Raw genomic sequence first — 18,864 nt, 5'->3', positions numbered from 1 at the left:
CAGAAGGAACTGAGGCTTTGGGGAAGTGGCCCAGGGAATAGAGACAGTGAGCTGGAAGGAAGAGGCAGCAGGAAGCTGTTGTTTGCAGGGTCCCGGGACCCAGAGTAGTGGGCGGGCCTGTCTCCCCCCGACCAGCAGGAGGCACCAATGTGGTGTATGATGCCGTGACAGTGATAAACAGGTTCCTTTCAAGCAGGAGGTGAGAGACGCTTCTCTCGCTGTCTGAGCCGGTGTGTGCTTATGAAAGGAGGGTCCCAGCTGTTAAGTGCTGGGAGAAAGACTTTTGGGTGAGCTAAGCTTTGTTAGACTGGGAAGTGTCTTGTTAGTTAAGTTTAGGCTCTATGCCTCGGGGAGTCAAAACTGAATATCAAATTCAGACCAAACTGCTGAGAAATAGGGCAGATACACCCCAAAACTGGTGGTTATTCTTCCATAAGATATACCGAATCAGCAACAAAAGTAAACTTCTGTCTCACCACACTGGCTAACAAGAAGTCAGAACTGCAGCCTCCTTAGATATTCCAGTCCTGGATTCAACACTCAGACACTAGACTTAATGATGAGTAGTTATTTAAAACCAATTTAATCAAACAAAGGGTTCTTCTGATCCCAAAGGACCAGCCACATACCCGGGTCAAAATATAACTCAGATCTTACCCAATAATCACGCAGGGTGTCAATCCTTTAGTATCTAATATCTAAAGGTTTATTTATAGAAAGAAAGAGGTGAGTTAAAATTGGTTAAAGGAATCAAATACATATAATAATTGCAAAGTTCTTGGTTCAGGCTTGAAGCAGGGATGAACTAAACTGCTGACTTGTTAAATCTCTGGTTGCTTCCAAATGATTTGGAAGGTCCTCAGTCCTTTGGTTAGAATACTCCCATAGTCCAGAGATTACAGCAGGAATGAGTCAAAATGGAGCTGTTTCTTGGGCCTGTTATAGCTTCTGCCATGTGGAGGGAAACACATTGTTCTAAGCAAAGCCCTCAGCACAGTTTGTGGAAAAGTACAGGCACAAGATGGAGTTTAGTATCACATGATCTAGTCACATGCCCACACATGCTTCAATGAGTCATAACAGAGGCCATTACCCATATTCTAGCTAGAAAGTCCACAGGTAGGGATAAGCCTTTTCTATGGTCCAGTGTGAGTTAGGTGTTCTTTGATGGGCCATTCAACTTGAATAATCCCTTCACAATGTGCTGGCCAGACTAAAGTAAGCTGTCTTGTGGGTGTGAGTGAGGAGTGAGGGGCTGGGGAGGGGAAATCAGGGCACAGCAGAGTGAGGGAGGTTGGTCCCTGGAGTGAGGGGCTGGGGAAATCAGGGCAGGAGACAGACAGGTTTACCACCACCTCCAGCCCCCCTCCCCCCCCCCCACCCAGACAGCGCTGGTACCTACTGTGGAGACCGGTCCAGGAGCCAATCAGTTCTGTCTGTCAGGCTGGGGGGGGGGGGGGGGGGGGGGGGGGGGAGCAGCAGCATAAATTGCCCCATTATGAAAGAGTCTATTTTGTCTAGTAGTTAGAGCAGGGGCTGGAATTCAGGACACTTAGGATCTATTCCCAGCTCTGGGAGTTGAATGGGGTCTAGGGATTAGAGTCAGGACTCAGGAGGGTTGGAAGTCAGGATGCCTGGGTTCTATCCCTGGCTCTTGGAGGGGAGGATGGTTTAGTGGTTAGAGTAGGAGTGGCCAGGACTCCTGTTTCCAGCCATGTGAAATACTGTGGTGTCAGAGCCGGCTCTAGGATTTTTGCCGCCCCAAGCAAAAACAATTTTGGCCGCCCCCCCGTTTTTTTCTTACCCCACCCCCGGCCCCGCCTCAACTCTGCCCCTTCCCCAAATCCCCAGCCCTGCCTCCTCCCCCCAGGCTCTCAAGCCTAGGAGGGAGGGAGGGAGGGGGAGAAGCAGCGCGCGCGCCGCGGCCACTCGGGGTCTCCCCCTCCCAGGCTCTCAAACCTGGGAGGGAGGGGGAGGGGGAGCAGCGGCACGCGAATCAGCTCTTTCGCGCCCCGTGGCGCGCGAGCGGCAGCAGCGGAGGTGAGCTAGGGCGGCCGGGGCACATTTTTAGGGGTGGCATGGCCGGCGCCAGAATGCCGCCCCTAAAAATGTGCCGCCCTAAGCACCAGCTTGTTTTGCTGGTGCCTAGAGCCGGCCCTGAGTGATGTAATAAGAGCAGGGGACTGGGAGTCAGGATGCCTGGGTACTAATTCAGTCTCTTCCACTAATTCACTGTTGTGACCTGGGTAAGTCTTTGTGCTTCAGTTTCCCCATCTGCAAAGTTGGGGTGATAATACCTTGCTCTCAAGAGTGGAAGGGGTGAGGTCTGTGAGGTTTAATGCATTGAAGTTTGTAAAGAGCTGGCAGACCTTGCATGGAAGGGGCCAGAGGGCAGTGGGGTGGCTCTGTGGTTAAGATGAGCTGGCTGTGTTGTGTTCCTCCTGGTCACAGTTTAACAAGTCCACTTCTTTTCACAGATCCAGCCAACCTCATTCATCACACATGTAGCGTCGTTCCACTTCCCATCTTTGAACATCATCACGCAGTCCTCGCCACTGCCAAAATTGTTGGGCTCCCCTTGATTCCAGTTGCTGGGGATCAAAGAAAGTAGCAAACTCAGCCAGGCATTCGAGGGAAGCCCTGGTGAAATGCACTCCCTGAAATCCCACTTAAGCCCTCAGAGAGGGTGATCCTGCCTCAACCTCTGAAAGGTGGTTTGAGGCTGACTGGTGCAGAGCACTGGATAAGAGCCAAGTGTAATGATATAGGGCCTGACTGACCTCTGTTACTCCAGTTTTAAACTGGTCTAGCTATTAACTTCAATGGAATTTACACTGGTGTAACCCTGGGGTGATACAGTGGTGGATCAGGGCCGTACTGTTACAGTGAGAGTTACCTACAGTCTTACAAGTGCTTTTCCTGAGTGGGTGAGCACTGATCAGGCTTGGAGGACACCCTATGTGGTTAGTGATGTGATGCACATTCTCTTTGGTCAGTTCTCGCTTCCAGCCTGACTCTCTATGTCGAGTTAATTCTCGGGGTAGAATCACTTCCTGGGAACATTGGGGTATTTGGGCTGAGATTTCTGCTAGAGGGGACTGACCTGGGTGCTGTTGGTGACACCTCTGTCCCAGGACTAGTGTAAATAAACAAGTTACACTAAGAAGGAGCCAGATTCCACCGATTTCTTCTCAAAGGGGAAACTTCCCCGTAAGACCCTGAAAACTGCTACTGCTCGGCTGAAGGTGACAATTTAAAGCTGAGCATCATCCACCACTTTATTCTCTACCCCACTAGCTCTGGTTCCCTGTGGGGAAACCCTGGACAGTTTAAAGAGCAGAACAGATGGAAGATGAATCAAGAAAGGGCAGCTCCACCCACTCAGCCAATGACTCGATGTGTTTGAAATGTACTGATTGGCCAGTTGCACCGGAGCCAACTCCCTCCCCCCCCAATGTACCAGTGAGCGGGATTGGGCTGACCTGTATGACACGGAACTGTCGTCGACCCATATAAATGTCCCTTCATTGCTAACGTCGTGCAGGCCGATCCAGTACTGCTTGCCGTTAGCGTTCTTTGTCAAAAACTCCTGAAAAAAGAAAATAATTGATTGTAATAAAATGTTGCCCAAATCTAAGGCACCACCCCAACCCCACTTCCCACAGCCCATACTCCTCTCTGGTCTCTGTTGTTCTCCTTTTGCCGAGATGTGGCCCACTGGGTTATTATTAGAATTATAGTAACACCTAGGCAGCGACTGAGATCGAGGCCCCATTGTGCTACATAGACACCTAGTGAAAGACACTCCCTGCCCCAAAGATCTTACAATCCAAACAGACAAAACCAAGGGTGGGAGGGGAAACTAAGGCATGGTGATTTGCCCCAGGTCACACAGAAGGTCAGTGGCAGAGCAGCGAGTAGGACCCAGCTATCCTGGCTCCCTGGCTTGTTCCTGCACCACTAGACCAGGCTGGCTCCCCTCCCAAAGGCCCTGCTGAGGGAGATGTGGCTCTGGATGGATGTGGAAACACTTTGTGGACATGGAGGCTAGTCAGGAAACATCAGGGGTCTCCCGAGTGACTGTGATCTCATGGATCCCAGTCCTCCACCAGATGCTGTGTCTCCAAACCCTTTCCCCATCACTCCAGGGGTCTCGCTCCAACTCCCGCAAAGTTTTCCTTCCCACGGAGCTTCCCTGGAGCTGTCAGGCTGACTTGCCTGAGGGTCCCCAGCAGCCTGACTAGCGCTTGGGATGAATTGTGCATTAACTCTTGGGAGTTGGGGGAGTGCCCCAAGTCTGTATTCTGGTAAGTGGTTTGCTCCTCGATCCTGTGCCAATAGATGGTGCTCAAGTATATGTAGCATAGTCCCTGGGTTTTGTAGGACCAATACAATTTCTTGTGCACTGCAAATGGCTACGTAATCCATCCCCTGTTATCCACTCCCAGCTTCTGGCAGTCGGAGGTTTAGGGACACCCAGAGCATGGGGCTGGGTCCCTGACCATCTTGGATAATAGCCATTGATGGAACTATTCTCCGTGAACTTATCTAGTTCTTTTTTGACCCCAGTTATACTTTTGGCCTTCACAACATCCCCTGGCAATGAGTTCTGCAGACTGACTGTGTGCTATGTGAAGAAATACCTCCTTAGGCTTGAGTTAAACCCGCTGCCTGTTAATTTCATCGGGTGACCCCTGGGTCTTGTGTTATGTGAAGGGTAAATAACACTGTCTCCACACCAGTCATGATTTTATAGCCTCTATCCTATCCTCCCTTAGCTGTCTCTTTTCTAAGCTGAACAGTCCCAGTCTTTTTAATCTCTCCTCATCTGGAAGCTGTTCCAGCCCCTTGATCATTTTTGTTGCCCTTCTTGTGCACATCTTTACACCAGTGCATAATGTGTTTCCTAGGCACTGAGCAGAAAAACGTCAGCGCCTATCCTGTCCTCAGCATCTCTCTCATCCCAAGAGCCTCCCGTTTGCTGGGAGACCATCTCCACGCCCTTTCTGGGCTGTGTGGCTGGACTCAGTGAGCCTGACTTACCTGCTTTTGTGGGTTATCAATAATAATCAGCATGGCACCTTGGTCTTTGCAGGCCTGCTTAGCATAGGACCAGTGTTTTTGCTCTGTGGAGAAGTAGTAGCAGTTCCCTGCATTCAGCAGCCAGCCGGCTGGACAAATGCTGCAGGCAGAGTCTGCAATGCAAAACAGCAGAGGTCACTCTCGGCGCTGGACTGCAAAGGACAATAATAGCATCTGCCTAGTGCCCTTTAGCCAGTGACCTCAACGCACTTAGCCAAGGTGGGGAGGCGTCACCCTCAATTTGAAGAGGGGGAAACTGAGGCAGAGAGAGGTGCTCAAGATCATTCCCAAGCTGGGAAGAGAACTCAGGAGTCCTGATTTCCGGCCTCACCTGCTCTAACCACTAGCCCAGTGGTTTTCAACCTTTTTTCATTTACGGCCCCTTAAAACATTTCTAATGCCAGTGCAGACCCCTTTGGAAATCTTCAACATAGTCTGCGGACCCCCAGGGGTCCGCGTACCACAGGTTGAAAACCACTGCACTAGACAACATTGGCCTCATAGGAGCTGAGAATAGAAGCCAGCCCTCTGCTCTAACCACTAGACTTCATATACCTCCCAGAGATGGGACTAGAATCCAGGTGTCCCACATTCCATTCTCCTGCTCTAACTATTAGACAAAACTGACTCCTTGACAACCTAGCAGTTTATTCGGGGGAAATCCCAGCGAGCCCCCTGAACTATATTAATCCATTATTACTGCTTGTGGGGAAAAGGAGCAGGAATCCTAAGTGCACGAGGTGCCATGGCCCAGGCCCCCATTTGCTGGGTGCTGTAAGTTATTTATTACTTGCATTCTGGCAGTGCTTAGACGCCCCAGTCATAGACAGGCCCCGTTGTGCCAGGCATGGTACAAACACAGAACAGAAAGACGGTCCCTGCCGTGAAGGGCTGGCAATCTAAGCAGGTCGAGGCCGGCGCGTATCTCACCGTTCCCTTTCTGGACAGCATCCAGAATCTTGTAGGCCTCAGCCCTGATGTCATCTCTGTCACTTTTCGCTTTGGCCAGATCCTCCGACACTGCAAATACAACACATCGTCACATGTAGGAATAGGGCTGTATCCCTTTAAACAGTCTGTGAGCCTCGAGTGGCGTTCACCGTGTTCTGTACTTTAGAAGCAGCCACAAGCCAGCCAGAGCAGCGGGTGTGTGTACAGCTAGGCCTGGCATATCTGTGTACAGATCGTTAACAGCGGGATTTGGGGCCTGGCTGTGACACTGAAATGGGGCCCCTATCCCAGCAGCAGGAGGCACTGAGCTTGTTACTCGGTCGGTCTGATACATCATTAGGGACTGGAGACTGGCCGGAATCGCCAGCTGAACCTGAACCTTTCACAGGGGTCAAAATCATTCCTCTAAAACCAGGTCCCCTCCCCCGAACCTCAGCAGGAGCCCTGCCCTCCCTTTGCACCCAGGCACACTGCCCTGCCCTCCCCCTCCCAATTCCCTACCTCTGGTTCCCCAGTTTATTACACCTGGGCCTTCTTCTGCCCAGCCCTTTAATCCACCTGCCTCCCCTCGGCCCCTAATGAGTCACCATCCCCATCTCCCTCCCCCGACCCTCCCCTGCTTCAAAAGCACATATCCCCTCTCCTATTTGTCCCAAGTGAATCTAGGGAGCAAGAAACAGCCAGATCCCCGCTCTGTAGCAGCCCAGCCCATGCGAGTCCCTAAAGGCCAGAGGCTCCTGCAGTGACTGGGAACGCACTTGGGGTGAGAATCCCTGGAACTGAAGGTGAACTGGCTTCCCCAATTTGCCCCAGTTCGCCCCAGTTAGAGTCACACACAGTGAATCTGGTGCAGGAGGAGCCCTGTGGGCACTGGTTGTGTCCCTGCCCCTCCGGTGGGTCACCCAGAGTAGGGCATGGCCCCGGTTTCCAGCTTCAGTGGCTTGGTCCCAAATGCTGCTTGCTCAGGCTGGCCTGGGGAATAGGGGGGGATGGATCCCAAATCGCCATGGGAACCTGGCGCTGGGATTCTCCACCCCCTCCTCTTCTTTCTGCCGTTCTCCACCCCCTCCTCTGCCTGAGCCCTGCTCCCTCCCCTCCATGGGTACTCACCTTCCATTTTCAGTGCGGCCTGGTCTGACTGCAGCCTCTTCAGATCCGTGGCCAGCTCCACCTCTGAGAGATAAACAGGGCTGATCACGTTCCTGGGAGGGTGCGTCATGGGGACCCAGGGCTCAGCGGGAACAAGGAGGTGGCCAGGGAATGGGGGATGTTGTGGGGAACTTGGGAGGAGGAGGAGTAACATGACTGGGGTGCAGGGGACTCGTAGAGATGACGCTGAGCTGTGGGTCTGTGAGGGCTCCAGTACGTACCAGTGCTGTGCATGGCGGACTGGTTGAAATGAAGCGTCTTCAGTTGCTTCCCTGTCTTGGAGCCTGGAAGAGACAGAGGCCGGTGAGCTGTGAACTGCCCCTCACCTCATCTCGTGGGGCAGGGCCGTGTTCCCTAGCAGAGTGGGTCTGTCAGGTACTGGGGTCTCCCGGGGCTGCTTTCTTTCCTGGGAAGAGGCGGCACTGGTGGATTTGCTTTCGTCCCCGGCCATGATAGTCCATGACTCAGGCTCCGAGATGGAGAGCGACTTGCCCCAGGCCAGGTAGTGAAGCAAGATTAGAACTCGGAGCTCCCTGTCTCGTGCTCATTCCCTCAGACCCCACCTCCAGCTGCCAGCCCTGCCTGGGGAGAGCTTGTTAGTGAGTTTAGTTAGGGCCCATCCAGACTAGGGAAATTTGTACTAGTGTCGCCATGGACTGGTGCAAATCCCTAGTGCAGACACACAGGGGTGGTGAGTTGTATGGGCCTGTGGTGCCCGGGCTCCAGCAAATTCAGGGCCCGGGGGGCCCGGCTCCACCAATGTTCTGGGTCCAGTCTCTGCCCTGGCCCCACCTGCTGCCCCCATGCGCCTCCCCTGGAGCATCACCTGGCCCCGCCGGCCGCCCCCGCGCACCTCCCCCGAGCATCCCTGCCTGCCCTGGGCAGCAGGCGGCTGCCCCCTGCAGCTCCAGGCTGAGCTCCCTTGCCAGCTGCTGCTGTGTCCGGCTACAAGGGAGCAGCGCCGGGGGCAGGCTGAGGCGGCTGCTGCGCCTGCGGCAGGAGGAGGGGAGGAGGCGCATCGCCACCCTACCCCCGGCAGGTGACTCCGAGTCAACTCCAAGGGGGGTCGGTGCTTATCCTGGCTAGACCTCCTGAGCAGCAGCCTGGGGGGCCTTGGGTGAGTGTCGTGCCGGGGGGGCAGGGCAGGGAGATTCCCCCTCTCCCGGAGCTTGCTGCTGCTGGCAGGGAGGGGGCTGGGGGGAGTCTTCCTCTCTGGCCCCTACCTCAGCCCTGGGCAGCCTGCCTGCTGCACCCCAAACTCCACATCCCTGGCCCAGCCCCATGCCCCACATCCCCTCCCACACCCCAACCCTGCAATTCAACCCAGAGCCCGCACCCAGCACCCAACCCCCCCCAGAGACCGAACTCAGCACCCAAACCCCGTCCTGCACTCAGCACCCCAAGCCCCCTCCCACACCTCCTTCTGCACTCCAACCCCCTATCCCAGCCTGGAGCCCGCACCCAGCACCCCAAATCCCCTCCCGCACCCCGTCCTGCATCCCAACCCTCTATCCCAGCCCAGAGCCCGCACCCAGCACCCAAACTCTCTCCCAGAGCCCGCACCTCTCTGTGATGCTCTGTACCTCGGGAGAAACACCCAGGACCCCTATGTTCATCCTTGTAAAATGATTGTGTGGTATCCAGTGCAAAGTTTGTCATGTCAGGTGTCTTCAGAAGGCTCATGATGCACTGAGCATGGTTGTTACAGTGATGTTATAGGTTATAATTTCATGTATGTAGTTATGAGGCTGAAAATGTATCCTCATGGCTTAAAGCAAGCCCAGAAAAAGCTCTCCATAGCAGAGGGGCAGTTCACACCTCATCAGGGCAGGTATGGGACAAACCCAGCCCAGCCTCATAGGAACAAAAGACGCTGGCCTAGGCAGCATCAAAAGAATCCGTTAGACTCTCGAGGGAGTCACCCCCCTTCCTTTGGTCAGTTTGGCACTGCGATGCGGTAATGCTCACCTGACTCTGAAGGGGGGCGGCAAAGCCAAGAAGGAAGAAAGGACATGATAAAAGGGAGAGACATTTTCCATGCTCTCTCTCTCGTCCACCTCCATCTACAGACACCACCACCAAGTGACTGAAGCACTGATCAAAGGGGAGAGCCTGGCTGAAGAGCAGCCAACCAGCCTGTGGTGAGAAGCATCTAAGTTTGTAAGGGCACTGAAAGTGTTAAGATCAGCTTAGAATGTGTTTTGCTTTTATTTCATTGGACCAAATCTGACTTGTTCTGCGTTGACTTAAAATCACTTAGAATCTATCTTTATAGTTAATGAATCTGTTTGTTTATTCTACCAGAAGCAGTGTGTTTGGTTTGAAGCATGACAGAGACTCCCCTTGGGATAACAAGCTTGGTACATAACAATTTCTTTGTTAAATTGACAAACTCATATAAGCTTGCAGCATCCAGTGGGCATAACTGGACACTGCAAGACAGAGGTTTCTAGGGTTGTGTCTGGGACTGGAGATATTGGTTAGTGTCATTCGCTTGCAAGTAGCTGGGAGCAGCTTACATGCCAGAGGCTGTGCGTGAACAGCCCCGGAGTGGGGGTTCTCACAGCAGAGCAGGGTAAGGCTGGCTCCCAGAGTCAAGGATTGGAGTGACCTAGCAGATCACCAATCCGGATAACACCAGAGGGGAATGTCACACCCTCCCGCACCCAAACTCTCTCCCAGAGCCTGCACCCCAAACTCCCTCCTGCACCCAAACTCCCTCCAAGAGCCCACACCCCCTCCTGCACCCCAACCCCCTGCCCTTCACCCAGCACCCAAACTCCATCCTAGAGCCCGCATCCCTCCCACACCCAAACTTCCTCCCAGAATCTGCACCCCAAACCCGCTCCCACACCCAAACGCCCTCCCAGAGCCTTAGGCAGGTGTGTGTGTGTGTGTATGGGAGGGGGGGACTTGGACCTGTTCTGGGCACCACCAGAAATTATACAAACCTGGCACCCCTGCAGACACATGGCACAAGGCTTGCACAGGTTACCAGGGTTAGACCCACTGGTGTGAGTCTTTGCACCATCCCAGCATATGTCTACATTAGTGGTTTGCATCAGCATTTACCTATCAGGACAAGGTCTGTAGAGAAGGGGCAGGTTCTCCATCACCTGGAATCATTAAAAGATTATCTGTCTCTTCCTAAAAGTTCCACTCCAGCTCAACTACCAGATATGGGATGGATATAGGAATCGCTGGGTGGGATTCTCTGGCCTCTGCTATGCAGGAGATCAGACTAGATGCCCGTAACAGTCCCTTCTGGCCGTAACATCTATGAGAAACGACAGTGCAAACTTCCCTAATGCAGACAGGAACCTAGCTAGTTAGATAGAGCCTGATCCAAACACCACTGAAGACAATGGAAGCCTTTCTATTGGTTCAATGGGTTTCAGATCAAACCATTAGTTAGTTAATAGGAGCACAACAGAAAAGAAGAGGGGTTTGGTATTTCTTCTTTCCCTGTGTCCCTCTGCCTGTCTCCACCTATCGTCCCATGTCTTACACTTTGGCTGGAAGCTCTTTGGGGCAGGAATTGGCTTTGTGTTCTGTGTTTGTACAGCACTTCACACAATGGAGTCCTGGTTCATAACTGGGGCTCCTGGCTGCTGCCATAATACACCTAACAGGTGAGTCTGGGATCCATAGACAATCACAGCCCTTGTTAGAGCCAATGAGTGCCAAATATCCACTTTTAGACACAACAGGAGGAGCAATCAAGCTCATTTATGTAGTGAAACAGCTGCAGAAAATGGAAGTGACCACCCGAGGCACCAGGCTGCATAGCAGGAAAGAGCCGTGTGGGCTGAGAGGGGCCCTGGTTGCAGTCCCAGGTGCTCAGAGCAGCCTGTGGCTTGGTCTACACTAACCCCCTAATTCGAACTAAGGTACGCAACTTCAGCTACGTGAATAACGTAGCTGAAGTCGACATACCTTAGTTCGAACTTACCGCGGTTCAGACGCGGTCCACACGCGGCAGGCAGGCTCCCCGTCGACTCCGCGGTACTCCTCTCGCCGAGCTGGAGTACCGCAGTCGACGGCGAGCACTTCCTGGTTCGACTTATCGCGTCCAGACCAGACGCGATAAGTCGAACCCAGAACTTCGATCCCCAGCCGCCGAACTAGCGGCTGGGTGTAGACCAGCCCTGTGTGTGAGGGAGGCTGAAAGAGCTGTGAACGGGACCCTGGCAGGAAGCAGAGATGGAGTTTCTTGGGCACAGAGCCCGCTGAAGGGGCAGACAGGGGATTTCCAAGAAAGGGAACAGCCTGCGGCTGTTTGTTCCTGCTGTGTTCAAGGGAACAAGATATTGTAACTACCAAGATCACAGTGAGAACAGACCTGCCTGGGAGCAGCGATTGCTCCCTCTAACAGGAACAAACCCGACAGCACCTCAGATTTTGGCTTCCGCCAAAGGGGCAACATCGGTAATACAAATACACAGACACTCATAAGTAAACTGAATTGTTACCGTTGCCTCTCAGCACAGATTGATCAGTCCGCAACTGCTCCAGCTCCTTGGACATCTCCGAGTCTAGACAGAAGGACAGACACCAGCTGTTGTTTATATGGTTTGTGGCGGGGAGGGGACTGAGTTTTCAATTTGGATTCACAGCATAGAGAGAAATGCTGCATTTCTACTTTCCAACTTCCCCCTGTGAAGATGATCTCTGAGGGTGGGATCCCCAAAGGGATTTCAGCGTTGCAATGCTGAGCATCACGGTGCCTAGAAAATCCCAGGAACACCCACAAAGCCGAGTTACATGCCCAGGCTCATATACAATGAATGGGGAGACCAATGCACCTGAGTGCAATTCGCAAAACCCAGCACACTAGGCGGGGAGCTGAGTAAGTAACCAATGGGAGACACTGATGAGCCAAGCCCCACCCTTTTCTCAGAGCTAGGCGCGCTAGTCCAGGCTGCAGGAATGGGAAGTATCTAGCTCCGCTAGTGATCCACAAACGGGAACTCCTCTCCTGGCTTAGGCACCTGGGTAGTGTCTTGTGGGAATGAGTTAGGTGCCTGCCTCGTTCTACACAAAATGCAGGGGAGGAGGTGCTGCTGCCCACCTTATAGCCCAATGGTTAGAACACTCGCCTGGGATGTGGATAACCCAGGTTCAAATCCCTCCTCCCTAGCAGAAAGGATTTGTATAGGGACTTAGGTGGAAGATAGGCATCTAGATTCCTTGAGGGAGGCAGCAGTGCACATGCCTAGAGGTGTCAAGTGAGTTTTGGTGCCTACAGCGCTCAGTGAGAATTTTGTGGATTGCAGTAGGAGACTTAGGTGCCTCATTGGCTTCAAGGATTCCACCCGGAATGACCTCTGCCCTGGCGCAGTCTGGCCAACTCCAGAGGTTAAAAACCAATCACAAGATTGGCTTAAAAATCATAAGATTTGTGAAAAATGATAGACTTTAGTTTTCTTTTCTTTGCCTTCTGGTTTCTGAGCCATTACGTCGCTTTCCCAAGCTTTTCTCTGCAACTAGAATCCGTCTCAGTATTTTTAAATGAAAGCTCAGAGTCTCACCTAATCACAAGACTCCTGGAGTTGGGGCTTTAATTCAAACATCACCTAGAGTTGGCAACGCTGAGGCTGCTATGTGTAATGACACCTAACAAGGCTCCTCAGCAGGACGTGAATTCCTGCTATCTACAGCAAAGACCTCTTGAGCTACAGGAGCTACTCTGTTAGCTGGCAGGAGTAGTTAGGCTGTTATCCAGTGTGGAACAGCTGCTAGAGGGTGTCCCAACACATATTGCACTCACTTGTACCTGTGCATACATTCAAGAATCAAACACCACAGTATCCCTGCTCACAGTGCGGGCCTTGGGAAGGGGCCCCACAGCTGTGAATTGGAGGGCAGGCGGCCTTACTTAATGAGTCTTGTCTTACAATTAGCAGCACTATGGCACAATGAAATACATTGCGGGGGACTATATCCCTTCTCCTGCAGTGTCTTGATACTGGCCATTGATAGAGATAAGGGGACCTGGCTGGGAGGGACTCAAGGCCTGAAATCCCGGCCTTGCTGAAGCCAATGAGAGTTTGGTCATTGACTTAATGGAGTCAGGATTTCACCCCTGGTCTTTTCCACTGGGTCCATTCCTGTGTGATAGTCCTAAACGCACTCCGGGATACTTACACTTTCCAATCACCATGGCGAGGAGGACGGCCCATAACACAAATGACACGGCGTGCACAGCGTAAAGGGTTAATATGGACTTTTCCTCCCCATTCACGCCCCTACCACACTGCAGCAAGGAATTCCCTGGAAGGCAGAAGCAAAGACAGCAGGAATTAGAGCACCAGTCCCTGCCCTCTGGCGAACCGGTGCTGCGGGGGGAGGTGTGCTCTGAGCCTCGCGGGGAAGGCACTAGGGGAATTCAGAATTCACTATTATTGTAATTCATAAACAAATAGTGATGGATGTGCCGCTGGTGCCAGGAATCTCTGTGCAGATCTACGTATCTATCTATCCCCAAACACCCCCTCTATCTATCCCTATAGAATCAGAAGATTACGGTCAGAAGAGACCCTAGGGGGTCATCTAGTCCAACCCCCTGTTCAAAGCAGGACCAGCCCCAACTAAATCATAGAATCATAGAATATCAGGGTTGGAAGGGACCTCAGGAGGTCATCTAGTCCAACCCTCTGCTCAAAGCAGGACCAGTTCCCAACTAAATCATCCCAGCCAGGGCTTTGTCAAGCCGGGCCTTAAAAACCTCCAAGGAAGGAGACTCCACCACCTCCCTAGGTAACGCATTCCAGTGCTTCACCACCCTCCTAGTGAAATAGTGTTTCCTAATATCCAACCTAGACCTCCCCCACTGCAACTTGAGACCATTGCTCCTTGTTCTGTCATCTGCCACCATTGAGAACAGCCGAGTTCCATCCTCTTTGGAACCCCCCTTCAGGTAGTTGAAGGCTGCTATCAAATCCCCCCTCATTCTTCTCTTCTGGAGACTAAACAATCCCAGTTCCCTCAGCCTCTCCTCATAAGTCATGCGCTCCAGACCCCTAATCATTTTTGTTGCCCTCCGCTGGACTCTTTCCAATTTTTCCACATCCTTCTTGTAGTGTGGGGCCCAAAACTGGACACAGTACTCCAGATGAGGCCTCACCAATGTCGAATAAAGGGGAACGATCACGTTCCTCGATCTGCTGGCAATGCCCCTACTTATACAGCCCAAAATGCCGTTAGCCTTCTTGGCAACAAGAGCACACTGTTGACTCATATCCAGCTTCTCATCCACTGTGACCCCTAGGTCCTTTTCTGCAGAACTGCTACCTAGTCATTCGGTCCCTAGTCTGTAGCTGTGCATGGGATTCTTCCGTCCTAAGTGCAGGACTCTGCACTTGTCCTTGTTGAACCTCATCAGGTTTCTTTTGGCCCAATCCTCTAATTTGTCTAGGTCCCTCTGTATCCGATCCCTACCCTCTAGTGTATCTACCACGCCTCCTAGTTTAGTGTCATCGGCAAACTTGCTGAGAGTGCAGTCCACACCATCCTCCAGATCATTAATAAAGATATTAAACAAAACTGGCCCCTGGACCGACCCTTGGGGCACTCCGCTTGAAACTGGCTGCCAACTAGACATGGAGCCATTGATCACTACCCGTTGAGCCCGACGATCTAGCCAGCTTTCTATCCACCTTACAGTCCATTCATCCAGCCCATACTTCTTTAACTTGGCAGCAAGAATACTGTGGGAGGCCTTAAAACCCTCTAAGGAAGGAGATTCCACCAACTCCCTAGGTAACCCATTCCAGTGCTTCACCACCCTCCTAGTGAAATAGTGTTTCCTAATATCCAACTTAGATCTCCCCCACTGCAACTTGAGACCATTGCTCCTTATATCCACCTTATCTATCTATCATTTGCCCACCTGGATTTCCATTGAGCCTGAAGCCCCAGCAGTTAGAGAACCCCATTTCCTGGGAGTCCCCTCTGTTTTCCCAAGGATCCTTTGGGGAAGCCAGGCCATGAGATCCATGTGAGATGCTGTGATGATTCCCCCCACCACCCCTTTCTTCTTTGACTGCCTTCCACCATCAGGATACAGCTCCACGGCTGCAACCCCGCCTACATCTCACCCTCACCCCCTGTTCGATCTGTGCTCCCCTCCTGATGGTCGCCTGTACCACTTCCCTGTGGCCAGGAGGTGGTACAGGCCTCCCCTCCGGCCTCCCCTCCGGCGCCCTATGCTCTCCCATACACTGTCCTCCAGGATTCCATCTTGCTGCAAACTCATGCGCCATGAAGCCTGCCATGCAGAGAGGCTGCCCCCAGCTCTGTGCTGCTCTGTCCCATCCACTGTAGCCTCCTCCAGGCAGGAACCAGCCCTTGATTCAGAGCATTGCTTCAAGCACAGTACCCTTACTCACCAGCCAACCCCCCCTTCCCCCACTGCCCCAGCCCACTGTGCTGCTGTCAGCAGGGGGGCTGGGGAGGGGAAGGAAGCAGCTGTGTCTCCAACCCCCACACCTCACATCAATGCCCCCCCCCACACACACACATATCCCCCTTCACTTTCCAGGAATGAAAAAAAAGAGGAAGAAAAGAAGCACAAATCTGCTGTAAGCGCAGAATTGCACGAGGCATGTTCCTATGGCGCAACGCAGGGACATCTCGCCTGATCAGCAGGACTCTGGATCTGAAATGCCTCTCGTAACGCTTCCACCACTGGGCCTGGGACAGGGATCAGGGCCAAGGCTCCTGATGGTATAACCTGCAATTGTGTATGATGGGCTCCACTACCCAGCAACTCGCGCATCGTGGACAGTAGTCCTGAGTGCAGTATGGGTGCAAAATCTATTTATCCATTCAATCCCATAAACACTAGCCATCCCTATACAACCCCATCCATCCATCCCCATACTCCTCCATCCGTCCATCCATCCCCATGCACCCCCCTCCATCCATCTGTCCATCCCCATACATACACATCCAACCATATCTAGCTAACAATCTCCATACACACCAGTTCATCCACATCTATCTATCCATCCATCCATCTATCCTCACACAGCACCCCTCCTCCCCCATTCACTCTCTTTCTCTTGCTCCCCCTCCTTTTAACCCACTCATTGCCATAGTATGCAAGCACCAGACATAAACATCTGACGAAATGCTGCTGAGACAAGCCTGGAATTCTCTCAGCCTGGCTCTGCCCAGCACCTCCAGCTGTGGTGTATGAAACGCCACCTTCCAGCGTACAGACCTGTCTTCGAGTCTGACTTCGCTGCTGAGCACTGTACAGCTCCATAAGTAGGGCCCAATCCTGCAAATCTTGCTGACACCACCCTCCTCTTGGCTTCACTGGGGTGTGGAGTCTGCAGGATCAGGGCGTGCCGATTATCAGGAAATGATTGCGCACTCTCCCACTAATGCAGCCTGGGGTTACCTGCTCTCCCAAATGTCATTTCTGTCTCCTGTTCCTTGAGCGTCTCTTGGTCGGACTCTTCGCACTTTTGGTAAATGCTGCCTGAAGGCATCGCTCTGAACCTCTTCCTACCCCAACGGCTCCAGTGGCTTTTATACCAGCTGAGGCTCTGAGCAGCTTTGCTGGAAAAGGAAACACATGTACCCAGCCACTCTTCCTCTCTTCAGAACACAGAGATCTGTGACCCTGTCACTTCTCCTCTAGCAGCTGGGAGCCTTTGTACAACCAGTATTACTGGTGCAGCTGAAAAATAAGAGCCACCCACACAGTGACCCAAGGGGCACAGACAATCTTTAAGTGGGAGGATCTGTTTGGAGCTGGGCATGTCCTTACCCTGGGCCCTGCAAGAGGGGTTCTCCTGTGTGCAGTCTGTGAATATTGCTGCTCAGGGAAACAGAATGGTGAACATCTTGTCAATAAACAAATGGCACTAAGAAAACACCTGACTCCAAGTCACCAATTTGTGCTCCAAACAGGAAGCTAATCTACAAGGGCCTGAAAAACTGCTTGGCAAAGGGCACCAACATCTTTCTCTCTTTTCAGGGTCTTTGTGCCATTGATGGCACTTGGCATCTTGTCAGTTTCACTGGTTTGCAACCCTGCATAGGCTGTGAGTCAGGTTCCCCTGTTGTTTGCATTGGTCTCTCTCACAGTGCCAGGGAGGGGAAAACAAGGAAAATGTGACTGTAAAAGTACAAAAATTGGCAGGGGGAGGAGTAGGAGCCGAAACAACTTGAGTAACTAAAATCACTGGGGGGAATATTTTCAAAAGCATCTAAGGGGATACCTACACCGCAACAAAAACCATGTGGCATGGCCGCGGCTGACCCAGGTCAGCTAACTCGGGCTTGTGGGACTCGGCCTGCAGGGGCTAAAAATTGCAGTGTAGACATTTGGGCTTGGGGGGGGGAGCCCGGGCTTTGAGACCCTCCCCCTCACTGTGTTTCAGAGCCGGGGCTCCAGCCCAAGCCCGAACGTCTATACTGCGATTTTTAGTCCCACAAGCCCGAGTCGATTGATCCCAGTTCTGAGACTCAGTGCAGTGGATTTTTTATTGCAGTGTAGATGTACCCTAAGTAATTTAGGAGCATAAATCCCAGTTTCAAAAGGTACTTGGGGCCAGATTTTCAAAGGTATCTGGGGCCTAGAGATGTAAAATCAGCTCTCCAGCCTAGAGATTGTAACAGTGAGGTGGGTGTCTCAGAGAGCTCTGTTCTGACGAGAGTTCTTAAGGAGGGGGACGATATCTTGAGTTCTGGTCCCTGACCAGGACTCCTAGGTGCTACTGTTATACAAATAAATAATAATAGTCTGTTCCTCAAGACACGGCTCTAATCTCCAGCTGGCTGACTCAAAAGCCAAGAGAGCGCAGGACAGAGACACTGACAGTGACAGAGCTGCAGAATGCTTCTGAAAACTGGGCTGAGAGGGGAACCCAGCAGAGGAAGAGGAAAAGGAAGATCTCACCTGGGCCCGCAGGTAAATGATTGGCCTGGCTCAGCTCCTCTCTGTGGGCTGCTCTGCCTCAGTTTTTGCACCAATGTCCCTAAATCGGGTGAAAAACAGCGGGATCATGTCACCCTCCCTATTCACTGCAGATTCCAGCTCTGAGCTTCCCTCCTTGCTTTTAAAGATTTCCAGTCACTTGCTCCAGCTGGCTGCTCAGGCCTAGTGTCTCCCTGCTCCCCTTTTCCCAACTGGACCTTCTCTGCCCATCCCACAATCTCGCTGCCATCGGCGCCAGAGCCTTCTCCTCTGCTGTTCATGCTGTTCAGCACACGGTCCCTGTATCCCCCAATGCATCGATTCACCAGCTCTCCTCAAACCCCACTGGGCAGCGTCTCTCCAGCCCACCATCAACCCCATCGGACTGTCCATCCTCAGGCCCATTGGCAGCGCTGGACATCGCTCCCATCATGGGGGGGGTCGCACAAAACAGTCTCAGGGAGTGTCAGCCAAAGCATAGGCCCAACCCCGCCAGCCACGGGTGTAGGCCTTGCTAGAGCCCTAGGCATAACTAACAGTGTGAACCAAAGGCTGTGAACCAGAGCAGGCCTGGCCTTGGCAGAACAACACACTAGGCATTGGCTAATGCCAAGCAAGCACATTCATGGCCAGAGAGGATGGTATAAAAACACAAAGCTGTCTCATACCTTCCCCTGGGTTTGAGACCTCTGGGAGCTGCGATGATAAACAAAAGGCAACGGGCTGTTCTGGTCAGTCCTGCCTTGGCT

The 18,864-nt window shown here is 52.5% G+C and overlaps 1 protein-coding gene across 1 annotated transcript; it reads right to left on the bottom strand.

Annotated features, from left to right (window-relative positions):
- Positions 1 to 2,144: 2,144 nt before the first annotated feature.
- On the bottom strand, positions 2,145 to 16,838 carry LOC113405787 (C-type lectin domain family 4 member G-like). The gene is made up of 9 exons (XM_026647043.1): positions 16,592 to 16,838; positions 13,330 to 13,455; positions 11,655 to 11,717; positions 7,404 to 7,466; positions 7,144 to 7,206; positions 6,013 to 6,102; positions 5,044 to 5,195; positions 3,483 to 3,589; positions 2,145 to 2,591 (listed from the first exon to the last, which is right to left on the bottom strand). The coding sequence occupies exons 1-9, from the start codon at positions 16,680 to 16,682 to the stop codon at positions 2,453 to 2,455; spliced, it is 894 nt and encodes a 297-aa protein (XP_026502828.1). The 5' UTR covers positions 16,683 to 16,838; the 3' UTR covers positions 2,145 to 2,452.
- Positions 16,839 to 18,864: the final 2,026 nt, after the last annotated feature.

This window comes from Terrapene carolina, unplaced genomic scaffold, assembly GCF_002925995.2.
Source record: "Terrapene carolina triunguis isolate 2854851 unplaced genomic scaffold, T_m_triunguis-2.0 Scaffold50881, whole genome shotgun sequence".
Classification (NCBI taxonomy): Eukaryota; Metazoa; Chordata; order Testudines; family Emydidae; genus Terrapene; species Terrapene triunguis.
The sequence above is the reverse complement of the archived record's forward strand: the minus strand, read 5'-3'. Positions and strand labels throughout refer to the sequence as shown.

What these genes read in the sequence shown, in the direction of transcription:
- LOC113405787 (XM_026647043.1), bottom strand. Translation starts at nt 16,682, where the DNA reads ATGCCTTCAGGCAGCATTTACCAAAAGTGCGAAGAGTCCGACCAAGAG. An exon ending in AATGACATTTGGGAGAGCAG is followed by an intron (nt 13,456 to 16,591) that starts GTAACCCCAGGC and finishes TCTGCCTTCCAG; the next exon opens with GGAATTCCTTGCTGCAGTGT. An exon ending in ATCTGTGCTGAGAGGCAACG is followed by an intron (nt 7,467 to 11,654) that starts GTAACAATTCAG and finishes TGTCTCTTCCAG; the next exon opens with GCTCCAAGACAGGGAAGCAA.